General features: G+C 33.0%; 1 protein-coding gene across 2 annotated transcripts; it reads right to left on the reverse strand.

The window, feature by feature from the left end:
* Positions 1–1,301: 1,301 nt before the first annotated feature.
* Positions 1,302–5,671, reverse strand: LOC106768649 (probable methyltransferase PMT14). Of its 2 annotated transcripts, none has more exons than XM_014653903.2 (7): positions 5,351–5,671; positions 3,907–4,578; positions 3,523–3,733; positions 3,045–3,327; positions 2,427–2,813; positions 1,964–2,041; positions 1,302–1,876 (listed from the first exon to the last, which is right to left on the reverse strand). In XM_014653903.2, exons 2-7 carry the CDS (start codon positions 4,549–4,551, stop codon positions 1,639–1,641), a joined length of 1,842 nt encoding a protein of 613 aa, XP_014509389.1. In that variant the 5' UTR covers positions 4,552–4,578; positions 5,351–5,671; the 3' UTR covers positions 1,302–1,638. The 2 variants fall into 2 exon arrangements, with proteins under 2 accessions (XP_014509389.1, XP_014509387.1); XM_014653901.2 differs by having other exon boundaries at positions 5,400–5,670.
* Between the last annotated feature and the right edge of the window lie 7,933 nt (positions 5,672–13,604).

Raw genomic sequence — 13,604 nt, forward strand, 5'->3', positions numbered from 1 at the left:
ATATATATATTAGCACACTTTATAGTCAAACATAAATAATATAGCATACTGACATTTTCCACTAATGAATTCTTTGTATAATATTCATACTAATTTTCTCCTTGACAGAAAAATTATTGAATATTTCAAAGTTTCTAAAATGTTATATTTTTTATTTTTTATTTAATATTGTCTTCTTAAAATACCAATAAGATTTGTAAGAAAAAATTGTAGGAAGATACATAAATGAACTAGTTGAAACGAAAAAAAAAATAATCTTATATTAAGGCCAATAGTAGAGTGCACATGACCTTCTTTTCTTTTATTTTTTCTGTGCCGAACATTTTTTTCATAAAGGTTGTGGCTCGAAAAAAACTCCTAGATTGATAAAATTTTGGCAATTAGTATTTGAACCTCAATAAATTATGTTTCTGAAAATAATACTCTAAAAATATAATGTAAATTGTTCTAGAAATGCAATAATGAATTATATTATGGGATGTTTCAAAATAATTAAAAATCAATTATTACAGAGGATGTTGTGTGTAGAAGCAACATTGACTAATAGAAGACAATATGGTAATTGTGAAATGCTAACTACCCGCTAGACATAGGCCTATGTCTTAGGATGTGGTGGTACTAAGAGCAACCAGTACCTGTCCGCCCGAATATGGCTATGTTCCCACCTACTTCCTTCGCCCCAATTTTCAAATATAGGGTAGTGCAAGAAGAAATAAATGATGGTGCAGATAGTAGCAACCCTATTCCTAAACCCCACTCCACGCGTTACACTTACTTGGTGCTTCAATTTGACTCCCTCAAACCTAAATGAAATCAAATTATAATGGGTATTGCTTCCAGCACCGCACAATTACTGACTGAATCTCACACTACCAGAAAAAGGTTAAAATGTAATTTTTACTGTATTACTCCACTGTTATCATAGTCACCATTGCTGTAAAAAAATTAAAAAATTATTTCAAAATTTGAAGAAATAAGAAGAAAAAACTTATTTTGAAAATTTTGTTCTAGTTTTTTATGTATCATAGAAAATTTGTTCTAAAAAGCTTATTCAAAAAACTTGTTCTGAAATCCTATTTTGAAAGTTTATTCCAAAATATATTTCATACCATGAATTTTATTATGAAAATTTCAATCAATCACTTTTATGAGGGATAAAATAGTTATTTTGAAAACTCGTGGGTTTGCAAAGAAATTATAGGGGTGGAGGAAGCAAAAGCCGAAAAAAAAAAAAAGAGCCGAGAAGGCTTAACAATTCAAACCGTTCACTGGCAACGAACACATCTAAATTAGTCCCAATGGAGTTTAAAATTAACACAAACATTTTAATTTAATAGAATAAATAAAATTGCAATATTTGAATATTCTAACATAACCAGTATTCATATAAAAAAACATCTTGGGGAGCTAAATTTGGTGATATCCTTCAAAATGAATATACTGAAGACTAATTAGGACCATTTTATCTACAGTTCTACACTTGGTATAAGGCAGACGTAGAATAAACTCCAACATTCTATTTCCTTTGCTCTACTTTTCTTCCTCTCTTTGCATTATTCATAAGTTTTCCCCATTTCTTCTTTGCTTTGGGTTTAGGCCTTGAAGAGGTGTAAGTTTCACAGAAAAACAATGGCGGTTTTATTCCTCATTGGATGAGTTTTGTTTGGTGGTGGCAACCCAATACTCTTTCACTGCAACCAAAATCTTCTCAGGCACAAGTGGGCCATCCTCATGATCCACCATTTTCGCATTCCATCTCATCCCTCCAACAATTTTCTTAACCTTATTAAGAACATCAACTTCGTCCCGAATGATGATTGCTCCTTCAGGCCTTAGGATGCGATCCATCTCTAGAAGGATGTCTTCCAAGTTGCATCTGTTAATCAAATCAGTGGCAACATTTTCATTGAATGTCCATTTTCGATGACACGATCGGGAATTAAGAAAAAAAGAAGAAACTTACTTTCCCCGGTACAAGCTAAATAAACCATTGGCATGAATCAGATCGTATGTCCTTGGATACGTAGAAAAGCCTTCACACCTGAAGAAACAAAAAAAAAATAATTCAGATGGAGATGAGATGGATATTGGGATGGGTATGGGGGATGGAAACAAGATGAATATGTACATACTCATATTTGTTCCTATATCCAATTTAAAAAATTCAGATATTACTCATACCTAGTCATTCAAGAATTTCCTGTCAAAATAAAGACATGTTCGAAGAATACTTATGAAAACAGGATGAATTGTCATCTTTAAACAAGAAACCTATGTTGCATTATAGTATTCACACATGAAAGATCATTCCCATGCATTTCAGTTTAATGAATCATTTTTGTTGAAAAATAGGAATTCAATTAGCAAGGAAAATTTTCATGAAATTGGAAGTACCCTATAACGTTAAGAAAAGCTTAGAAACATACCAGTCATGATAAATCCCAATCAAACCTCTCTCATAGACAACACCCAAAGTGTTATCAGCAATTGTGGGCACAACATTCATCACCCAAGACTTCTGTGAATCAAGTGCAGCTGCAAATCCTCCTAGACCTGCATTCATGTCCATCACATTCCGATATCTAGTAGTGCCAATCAATTGATTCATTCTTTTGTAAGCATTAACATGCTTTTTCCATAATTTGTTGTCTTCTTGATAAGATTTAGCTGTAACCCCCGGTACATTCCCCTGGGCTATTCGAGGAGGGACAGCAAAAAGCCTAGCAGGAAACTTCTTCAATTCCCCTCCAGCAACTTCATTTTTGTTGGTTACCTCAGGTAATGGGGTTTTACAGGCCTCCATTTTTTGGTACCTGCAAAAAGAATCATTGAAACAAGAAAATATTCAACACCAATGAATTTTAGAGCACGGCATGAAGTTATTCACAATCTCCTCATTGTCCAAGAATGTGAATAACAAATAAAAAGAACCAGAGGAATAGTGTTTGAAATCTTGTGTAACTATTCGTTATCCAAATCTCTTCAACTATACATGATTGCAAGTAACTACCTGAATGAAGTGCATAAAGATAAGCAAGACTTACCACACATCATCAGCATTAGCTAAGTCACATATATTTGAAGACTTTCTTTTGCAGGATTCAGCATTTACTTTCTTTCTCCAAATAGCGATATCACCCTTTTCATACTTCTTTTCCCAACAAAGACTTTCAGCTAACTCCTCAATTTTTGTCTGTTCTGCCTTCAAATCTTCCTTGGTTCGCTTCCATGTTTGGTAGTATGTTTTCCAATTAATTGGGGGGCCAGACAAAATCCAGTATCCACCTGGTCTTAACACTCGATCAACTTCCATTAGATACATGCCCTCTGCATTCAATAATAGGGTGGACGTTCATTAATTTTGGCAAGCAATTGCATTGGCATATAGGACAAAAAGATGTCAAATCTACAGAACTTTGCATTATTTTCTTTGAAAGTTCAGATGTATCATCATCTACATAATAAAAGGAGAATAACAAAGTATTCCTGATCATCGTATTGATTGTCCAATTTAGCACTGACCATTTGAAGTCCATGGAATTAGACATCTAGAACACTGTGCCATATCAAAGGCTCTAGACGGGTATGGAAGACGGATAGAGCCAAGGACACCAATAACAGCAGGTACCCCTCGTTCAAGAGCAAACTGAACCTGTGCTTCATGGTTGTCCTTTGGAGCAAAGGACATAGCCAGCACATTTCTCTTCAGCAAGTAGGCTCCCCAGCTCGCAACCTGTAAAATTATAAATTGATTTACATCTATAAGTTGATTTACAAAGCTTCCTGGCCTCAATCTACATCAGAGGAGCTTTTTCCATCTAATACCTATCCTTAAACTATAAGAAAAAAAAAAAAGAAAGAAAAAGAGCATACTATCAGAAGGATAAATTAAACATTAAAAGTTACCCCGCAGCCAGTGTCCAGTGCTGTTCTGACAGACCCATCTGCAATTGGAATAACTGATGCAAGTTCATCAATATATGCATCTGCTCCTTGAGGAAACATAGTCCCTCCACCGGGAAACTTAAAAACATTTCCCTGGAATTGCACCCAATTTTGAACAGCCTTCTCCACTGTGAGGCTCTTGTAAGGAACATTAGCATAGTAGGCATAATCACGGCTTTTAGGCCAGGGAAAAGGAGTTGTGTATCCTTCAGGGGCTGGAATGAGGCAGTGCAGTTTTTCGTTTTCAGCAGGGCAATGCCTCTCCCTATAGATCATGTTTTCTCTTGGGAATGTCATTGCTCGGTCTTGCTCTTGGCAAGGTGTATAATCTCTATACTTTACATCACACGGCTTGAATACTTTAGCTTTTGGCTCAGAAGGTTCAACAATTTCTACATCATTGTGATGGGATTCAAAACTCAAATTGGGTAAAACAGTGCAGTCTGTCATCATCTTGTTAACATTCAAAGCAAGGTAATCTCCCTTCCCAGACCCACTTCTTTGCCATGCTCCCAAAAGATAAAAGAAACAGCACAGAGCAAGCACAACAAATATTGACAGTGGCCTTCGTCCTCTATGGCCCGATGGATTTGTTTTTGAACCCATTAATCGGCCGTTAGCACCCTCTCAACCCTATGCCATGTATACTGAAATTAGTGGGTGACAAGTTGCAGTATATAATCACAAATCAAGAAAACCAGCAAAATTGAACAAACAATTATCTAAACATAGAATTTATCAGTACTCATTAACAAAAAGGTAGTACTGACTTAGAATTATAAGCCAGTTTTGGGGGCACAATTTCTAGCATGGAAGATCTGTGTTCCCCTCGTAAACTAAAATGATAACTAAATGAAAGGAAACAACTTTAACTATCTTTCAATCAAAGTTTCATCATAACTTATTTTTATTTTATTTTCACAAGTATGCAAGCCGATCTAACATGAGATTGCTAATGAATTTACACAATGATCAAGGAAAACTTTAAAATCAGGAACTATTTGCCACTATTATCCGATCTTAACAAAATCCAGAAAGCCACTTTCAAAAAATCTCCTTTGAACACTCTCCCAACCCCCAATCTCAACCGTTTATCCGGGTTAGCTGATGATCTAATTACATCCAACGAAAGATAAAGCTCACAAAAATTGAAACTTATCAGCAAAAACGTGAACAAACTCAAACGATGGACAAATTAAGCTGGAAGGTCGCAAATAATTCCAATTATTTTAGCAACGACAATAAAGATCATCACAACAACAATAATAATAATAATGACACAGCCAAATAAATGCTATGTTTTGGAAAAGAAAGAGAAGAAAGCAACAGGAGCATGAAAGTATCATTCGATAAATGTCCCAGAAAGAAAAGTATTACAAAAAATGAATCTTTAGTTCTCTTTCACCTTGTAGATCCAAATCACTCAAGAGAGAGAGAGAGCAGCGGTGAGTTACCTGATACAGAGTGAGAGAAAAAGAGAGTTGGTAGTGTAGTCTCGTTGAGTGTATTTCAGTGGAAGAAAGTTGGAAAGTGACTACTAAATGGGAAATGAGAAGGGGAAGAGAAGAAAAAAAAAATGAGTTCTGACAGTTGGAGTGGTGGGACTACATCAATTTTGGCTATAACCCTTTATTATTGCCGACAGACAACAACACAAACTCATTAGTGCTTGGTTTTTAACTTCCCCTAGTAATTTTTGGACTGTCGTGTTCTCACAGCTTCAAATACATCAAAATCCAGAACTTAACACGGTTTGGCCTGCAATTCTGGCCAAAGCTCACTCAATTTATTGAACTCCAGTGCTCATGAAACTTTACCCAACCAACTCAAAATATCTTATTAATTTATCTTTCTTCCCTACGGATTTAACTTTTCCATAGATCTTATAGAATGAAATATTATTATGAATGACAGATTCTTCTCTTTCATTAGTTAACTTGTTTATTTGCTTTTTTAAGTCTCAAAAATTACAAGTGAATTAGGTCTTCATTCACAAATTAAATATCTTTAAATTTAAAAGAAATATAGTTTTAATATTTGAACAGTTTGAAAAACTAAAAGTTAGTTATTTTTTTTTAAATAGTTTTGTTTAAAATTTTAAATCATAGTTTTCTAATTTAGAGAATAAAAACATTTTTTTTTAAATTGAAGAGCCAAAACTAAAATTATCCAAAAAATTTAAAATTAAAATATATTTAAATAATTATAATTATATATTTAAAACTCAAACTTGAAATAAATGGCTAAAGTGAAGAGGTTTGTGATAATTAAATTATGTTTGTAGTGGTTATTCATTTACTAATTAACCACCAATTATAATGTACATTAAAAAAATATTTAAAATTATGTCAAATATAAAATAAAATAAATATTTCATTTTACAAAAGAATATGTCCAAATTTAAAATGAAAATTTTAACCACATAATGTATGAAGAGATTTGAGTTCTGAACCAAGAATTAATTTTGATCTAATTAATATGTAAAAGTTGATTAAGAAATCTAGTAATTGTCTTTCCATTAGGTCATTTTCCTACCCATTCCTAAATTATTCCAGGTTAAGCACACTTAACCATAGAGTTCTTATGAGTTAGGCTATCGAAAAACAAATGCATTTGTTGATATGAGTAACCAAATCAATTCTTTTAAGCTATCATTCAACAGTATAGTCTCATACCTATACAATCTTTAGATCTCTCTCATTCCGGTGTATGTTCGATTCTTCCATGTGCCCCTTACACTGCAAGCCAGCGAGGAGCCGCTCTTTGTTTGTGCCTCTCGCACTTCGTGCCTCTTGCACCAGCAATCACTCCCCGCCCTCGTAAGTGCCCTGATGTCACAGTTCCGCTAATACAACGCCTCGTGTCCAACACCTTTCTACCTCCACCAATGGGTTTCTTCCCCTTGTACCAATGGGTTTCTTCCCCTTGTACCAATGGGTTTCTTCCCCTTGTGTACCACTGATGTGTCTCAACCATCATTCTGTTCAGAATCTTGAAGACAAAAAATGACCGTTCTCGACTCCATTGTGTCACCTCTTCCTTGGATAGTTATTATTGACTTTCTTCTTGGGTTTCGGTTTAACTTATACTTCTTGTGATATAGTAGTGCTAAGTATCACCATTTGGGAGTAGTCCAATAGAGAACCTTTGGACCTCCAATCTATCTTTAGCTTTTTGATGCCATATGTCGTCCTTATGCTTTGCAAGTTGTAGCAATTTTGATGCTCCTGTTGGGTGTCATTTATTTACAAGTCTCCAAGGACAGTATGTGGTTAACACCAAGGAATTTCAACACCAAAGTCATGGGTTGAAGGTTGCTCGGAGATCTATTTCTGGCGAGATTCAAAATCTTAGTCAACAATTTCACCAACCCTTTGTTAATGTTAAAGATATTATCTTTAGTTTTGATGAATAAAGGAGACTATTATGATCTTTTAATTTCACGGTTTGTCATCGACGCGCCATCATTTCCACCTGAGGGGCAAAATGTTTCCAGCTAGGTTTTTCAGCCACTATAGGCCTCATCACCCTATCAGTCCGTGATGATAGTCCTTGCAGTTTTGTCGCTTTCAGCCACTTCATTCCATTAGTCAAAATGGCAGTCCCTGCAGTTTTGTCACTTTTAGCCACTATAGGCCTCATCGCCTCATCACCTCATCCGTCAGTAATGGCAGTCCCTGCAGTTTTGTCGTTTTCAGCCACTACAAGCCCCACCCTTACTTGATGGCAATCTAGTCCCTGGAGTTTGTCATTGTCCTCCTTTGTCAAAGCCATCCTACTTGAAGTTTCATGGTGCTAGTTGAAGTTTCCCAATTGTCCACCATTGTTCATAAACTATTGTAGTTCGTCGATCTGTGATTGAGCATTTGTTTGCCGCACACTCTTGAAGACAAATTATATATTTTAAATTGAGTTTATTTATTCCAAGCTTGAATCATATAATCTATATGCTCCAACTTGAGGGGGGGAGGGGGGGGGGGGGCATGTTAGAACATTTACCCTATTTATCATCATTATATTGTGTCTAGGGTTATCCTATTTATCATGTACTCTTGTATCAATTTATTTTTATAAATAGAAGATTATGAGAGGGATCAATCAAGCCTTCTAGAATTATTTTACAGTTTAATTCTCAAGTGTGATTATTGATTTTTTCGAGCATGGTATAATTATTGTTCAATTTTGTCATTTTTTCTAACAACGTCTAAATCGTTAACAGTAGTGTCCACGTCTGCCATTAGTGAATGAAATAACCCATTTTTTCTGACATGGTTGCCCATAGCAATTAGGGTTTTCTGACTTGCGATTTGGCTTCCCATGGTGACGCGAATGTGGATTTCGCGATTAAGGTTTTCTAATTCACGATTTTGGACTTTGTGTTTGCAGGTGGTGATTGATGTGAGGGTTTTATGGTTGTGCGAATCTGTGGTGGTTTAACTATAACATCTCAAAATATAGTATTCAACTATATAAGAATTATCACGTAATTAATAAAACAAGACAAAACATGAAATATAAAGTTATTTACAGTCATCTAATATAAACATAAAAGCTAACTTTATATACAATACTACTAAGCAAAACTATATACATTTCTAAAGTCTGAGAGAAATGATGCATCTGTTGATCCTCCCTCCAAGGCTTGATCCACAGACATATCATCACTCTTTGCTCACATTCACCGGATGATCATAGCCAATACCAAAGCACAAGAACATACAAGAAAATCACAAACAAAAGGGTAAGCTAAAAATAAAACAATTCATAATACATATAAACATGTTAAACATTTTACACATGATACATATATCACACCAAACAATCAAACACCTTATGTATGACAAGACTTAAACTCGACTATCTGGATTAGTATGATATCGAGCTATGGCAGTTTGTGCACCTGTCTTAGTGAAACAGCTGGCCCACCCCCAGCTACCACACAAGGTTAGTCCATCATCACTCGCCTTAGGCTAAGGTAAAGCCCTTAGACTAGGACCTCCTGTTATTCGCACGACATGCCTTACCCCTCTCTACTTGAGAATATGTGATCATTACAATGCCAGGATGAACTCTAAAACTGAACTTCCCATATTCATACTTACAATAATTGAAATCACTATCATGAAGTTCCTCCTTGGAACTCATTTCCATACCTTTTCCATTAATAAAACAAGCAAACATACCACTTCATATATCACCACAAAACTCATAATAAATTATCACACATGTCTCAAAGAAACCAACACAGTACATTAGAAACACAAGACAAACCAAAAGATGAAAACCCAAAATTAGTGCAGAGGCGCTCAGTCCCTCCTAAAAGGGCGCTCAGACGTCGGATCCTTGGACAGGGGCACTTAGGAGGCGCTCGAGCGAATTCCTCTCGCAAAAAGGGTGCCTAAGAGGGTGTTTGGGGTGCCTGAGCGTGACATCAGACTTCAAATACCTCTAATTATGACTTTGGATACCTTATACACAAGTTTAACTAACTCCTAAGGCCTCCTAGGCATTGAGAAAACTTTTAGTTCACACTTCTAACTAAAAATGGCTACCTTAAACCCAATTGCTACCTTAAAATAGGCCAAACTCACTTATATACTTTGAAAGACTCAATTTCTACAACCAATAGCTTGAACAAGTGCTAGTGGACTTAATAACAGATTTCCAATCATCACAAATAGTCCAGAGCATCTAATTCAATATTTCACTTGTCAAATCCCTTATATCTAGCTAAACCAAGTCCAATTTCACCTATGAACCATCAAACACTCTTGTATCAACTTTATACCCTTCTAACCACTCAAAACAGTTGTAATTCACCTCCAAGACATACCTAAACACTCAATTTTGTACCAGATTCATTTTCATTAACTTTTTACCTATTAGAACCTCCAAAATACCTTTTAAATACCATTGTGACTTCACTATAGTAACTACCATCCTTTCCTACATCTCATACAAGTAATTCTCATCATAGACAAGTTACTAATGAGAACACAAACTATTTTTCATCACAATTTCTAACTTTAAACCAAGAACTTAGAAAATCACGTCTTAAACCTCTAATTTGTAAACAAAAACCCACTTCTTACCTTTTCTTAGTACCATTCAACAATCTCTAATAGTTTAGTCAACACGGAATACAACTAAAACACCTTTATAACTCATAGAAATTACTTTAAACTTCATCATAACAATCATAGATAAGATTTCATATATTTTCACATTATTTCATAACAATTTCAATAACTCAACATACTAGAATTTAGAAATTCAATTTAATAGTATATTTTAAGCACGTCATCATTATAAACTCATGAATTACAATTTGTCTACTAAACTTGAATTAATCTAGCTTCCCTTATCTCACAGAGAATTACTAGAGCTCTCTAAGAACGTTTAATCGTTGCTTCAAATGCAAGGAACTCTAGAAACACCTACGAATCACCAAATTATGATCAGAGTGAGTCCTTAGGACCTCAGAGAGACAAGAAATTAGGAAAACACATGTGATAGAGATCACTATGCATGATCTCAACTAAGAACGAAAGGAAAAAAGGAGCCGAAACTTACTTGCTCTATCTTAGAAATAGATTGGATGGATGTGGAGATTAATCCAACGTGATCTCCTAGGAACTTCTTGATTATCAATCAAATGATTAAGGAGTGGGAACTCTTAGAGAGTAGGGAGAGGAAGTTAAGAAAAAGAGGTTTAGAGAGATAATTTGTGTTTTAAGTAATGAGACAAGTTTAAGAAATTCTACTTATTTTATTGAATTATTTTAACTTTAAACACTTGGTCTCATTATTTTAAAACACCTATATACTATAATACTCTATTTTCTAGGTTCTTACATTAATGAACATGGTGCCTCACCTTGGTTGATTCTATTTGCGATGGTGGAGATGTTGAGTTTCATTTACAATTTGTGGTCTCTAGCTTTTTGATTTGCAGGTTCGAACTCACAATGAGGCTTCATGTGAAAGAGGTACGAAATGGGTAGTTAGGGTTTCACTGTGGCGACTGATAGAGGTTTCTATGGTGGTTCGTGGTTGCGTTGTTGGCTATAAGGTTCTTGCGATTTGGTGCATGATTTAGGGTTTTTCGCAGATTGCTTGTGAGGTTGCAAATTTGCGATTAGTGGCTTGCTCGAAGAACATGTTGGTTATCTTGCAATAGTGGTATGAGGAAGAAAATGGTGATGCGTTATGGCGGTGTAGTGGTAGGGAGGGAGAGTTTGGTAATCGATGATGTGATGACGATATAATCGAGGATGTTGGAAATAAGATGAGATTGTGTGGTAGTCACGTCATTCATTGATGACTCACGTGGATACTATATGTCGTTCACGACTTAGATACCGTAAGGAAACATGATTAAATTGAACAAAAATTTCAAAAAATTAAGATGATTTTGAACATAAAAATCAAAGACTACTTTAAACAAAACTGAGAAAATAAAAACCAAAATAAATATTAAACCTAAAAGTAAAAGCAAAACTTTCCGTCATTTAAATTAAAAAAAAACACAAAACAACTAATTATATATATATATATATATATGTGTGTGGCTAACATGTAACATAGGTTGTCTATCATACATATCTCAGTCAAATATTTTGTAACTTCACTTATGATAAGTTAAATAACACTTTTCATTTGATCCTAAAATTGTTAAAAAAAAAAAGATATTTTGTTTTTGTTGTATAACTTAACTTATTTAAATGAAGTTCTTTAGTCATGAAACAAATATATGGTATAGAACACGCACATATAGGTTTACTACTCTAATACTCTCATATTCAAATGTTGACTTAAAAGTCCTTTTGAATTGGGACACTACAAAATACCCTCCTTTGATGAAAACGAGCAAGCTCAGCAACTCATTCAAGTACTTAACGCAAACATATCTTGAGCAAGTATCTTTTACAATTTTCTTACACAAGATGCAATTTTTGTGGATGTCCATCGTGCATAAATTTTTGAAGACTTTGGGGCATATATGTATGCAACAGAGTTTCATTTTATCTAGGAAATTGATGTGCTAAAAATAGAATAATCTGCAAACTAGAAACTGATAAATTGATGTTGAATTATTATTCCTATTTTATGTAGAAAACATTGAAGAATTGATGTTGAAAAATTCAGAAAACACATTAGAAATATTATATCTATAGAATTTGATTTTTAGTAAAAATATTACATTTATGTTATTTATCTCTTTAGATCATTACTGTATACATAGTATAAAATAATGGTTGTTTGTTACAGCTATCATCCATATTATATAGTACGACCAAAATTACAATGTTTTTGAAACTATCGCTCCAATAAATAACAGTAGTTAAAAACGACAAAAATAAAAAATAAAATAACCGTCATTAGTTACATAATTTTTTTTAATAATAATCTGATCTTCCGAATAAAAAACAGTTCCATATAGTTATTATTGAAAGTAAAATTATTGTTTCTATGGTGAAACAATAATTATTGACGTTAAAATTTTTGGAGTGTGTGGATTGGCAGTCACAGCAATTATGAGAAGATGAAGCGCACATGATGATGAAGGTGTGGCAGAGAGAAAACTAGAAAATAAAGAGACAGTTATAACCAAGTGGTTGTGTTCGAAGGAGAAAGTGACATGCAAATAATATCTATGGACCAGTGATTTAGATTAGAAAAATATTCTTTTTCAAATACTTAAATTTTTTATATTATTTGATATTATTTTTATTTATTTTTGAAAAAATATAAAATTCTACATTTTTATAATATTTTTTATATTCAACATTAAATAAATATAAAAATGTGTTATGATACTGTTGTTCTTTATATTATTAGATATTCAGAAAAAAAATAATATTTTTGTTTTCAAAGAATTAAATAAATATAAAAATATGTTATTATACCGTTATTTTTTAAATGTTCAGAAAAAAAAATAATGTTTTTGTTTTTGAAGAGTTAGAATATGATAAAAAAATAAAGAGTTTTTATTAAAAATTTGAAGTAGAGAAACATGAAATGAGATGACAATGTTAATGAAATAAATCTTGAAAAATATAAAGTTAAAGAAAAGTAAATTGTTTAACATTTTATTCAGGGATAATAGTGTGATTTGGGCAATATAGATTGGCATACTTGACTGCCAGAAAAAACATGAGACTTCAGCAACAAATTTCACCATATTTTAATCTTTAAGTCTTGTTTTATTTTCTTTTATTTCATTATTAATTTACTTTATGCTTAAACTTTTAAGGGTGTTTCATCCTTCACCTCCAAATTACCAATTTAACCTTAATTAATATTATTTTAATATTTTCTCTTTCTTCATAAAGTGATTCTGCATTCTTCTAACTTTTTTTCTTTCTTATTAAAGTCAACTTACACCCTTCTAATTTTTTCTCTCTTTTATTAAAGTCATCCTACATCATTTTAATAGATTTTAAAATCTAAACAATTTTTATATAAATTTTCTAAATTTCATTTCGAGATTTAAAATTTTAAAAAAATTTAATAATAATTTAATTTAATTTAAAATTTTAATATTATTTAATACACATTTATATCTTAATAATTATTAAAGTATAATTTTAATTATTATAATAGTTATGTTAAAAAAATAAAAAAAAGTAACTAAAATAAAAGTAACAATAATAAAT

The sequence above is a fragment of the Vigna radiata genome, chromosome 7 (assembly GCF_000741045.1).
Source record: "Vigna radiata var. radiata cultivar VC1973A chromosome 7, Vradiata_ver6, whole genome shotgun sequence".
Taxonomy (NCBI): Eukaryota; Viridiplantae; Streptophyta; class Magnoliopsida; order Fabales; family Fabaceae; genus Vigna; species Vigna radiata.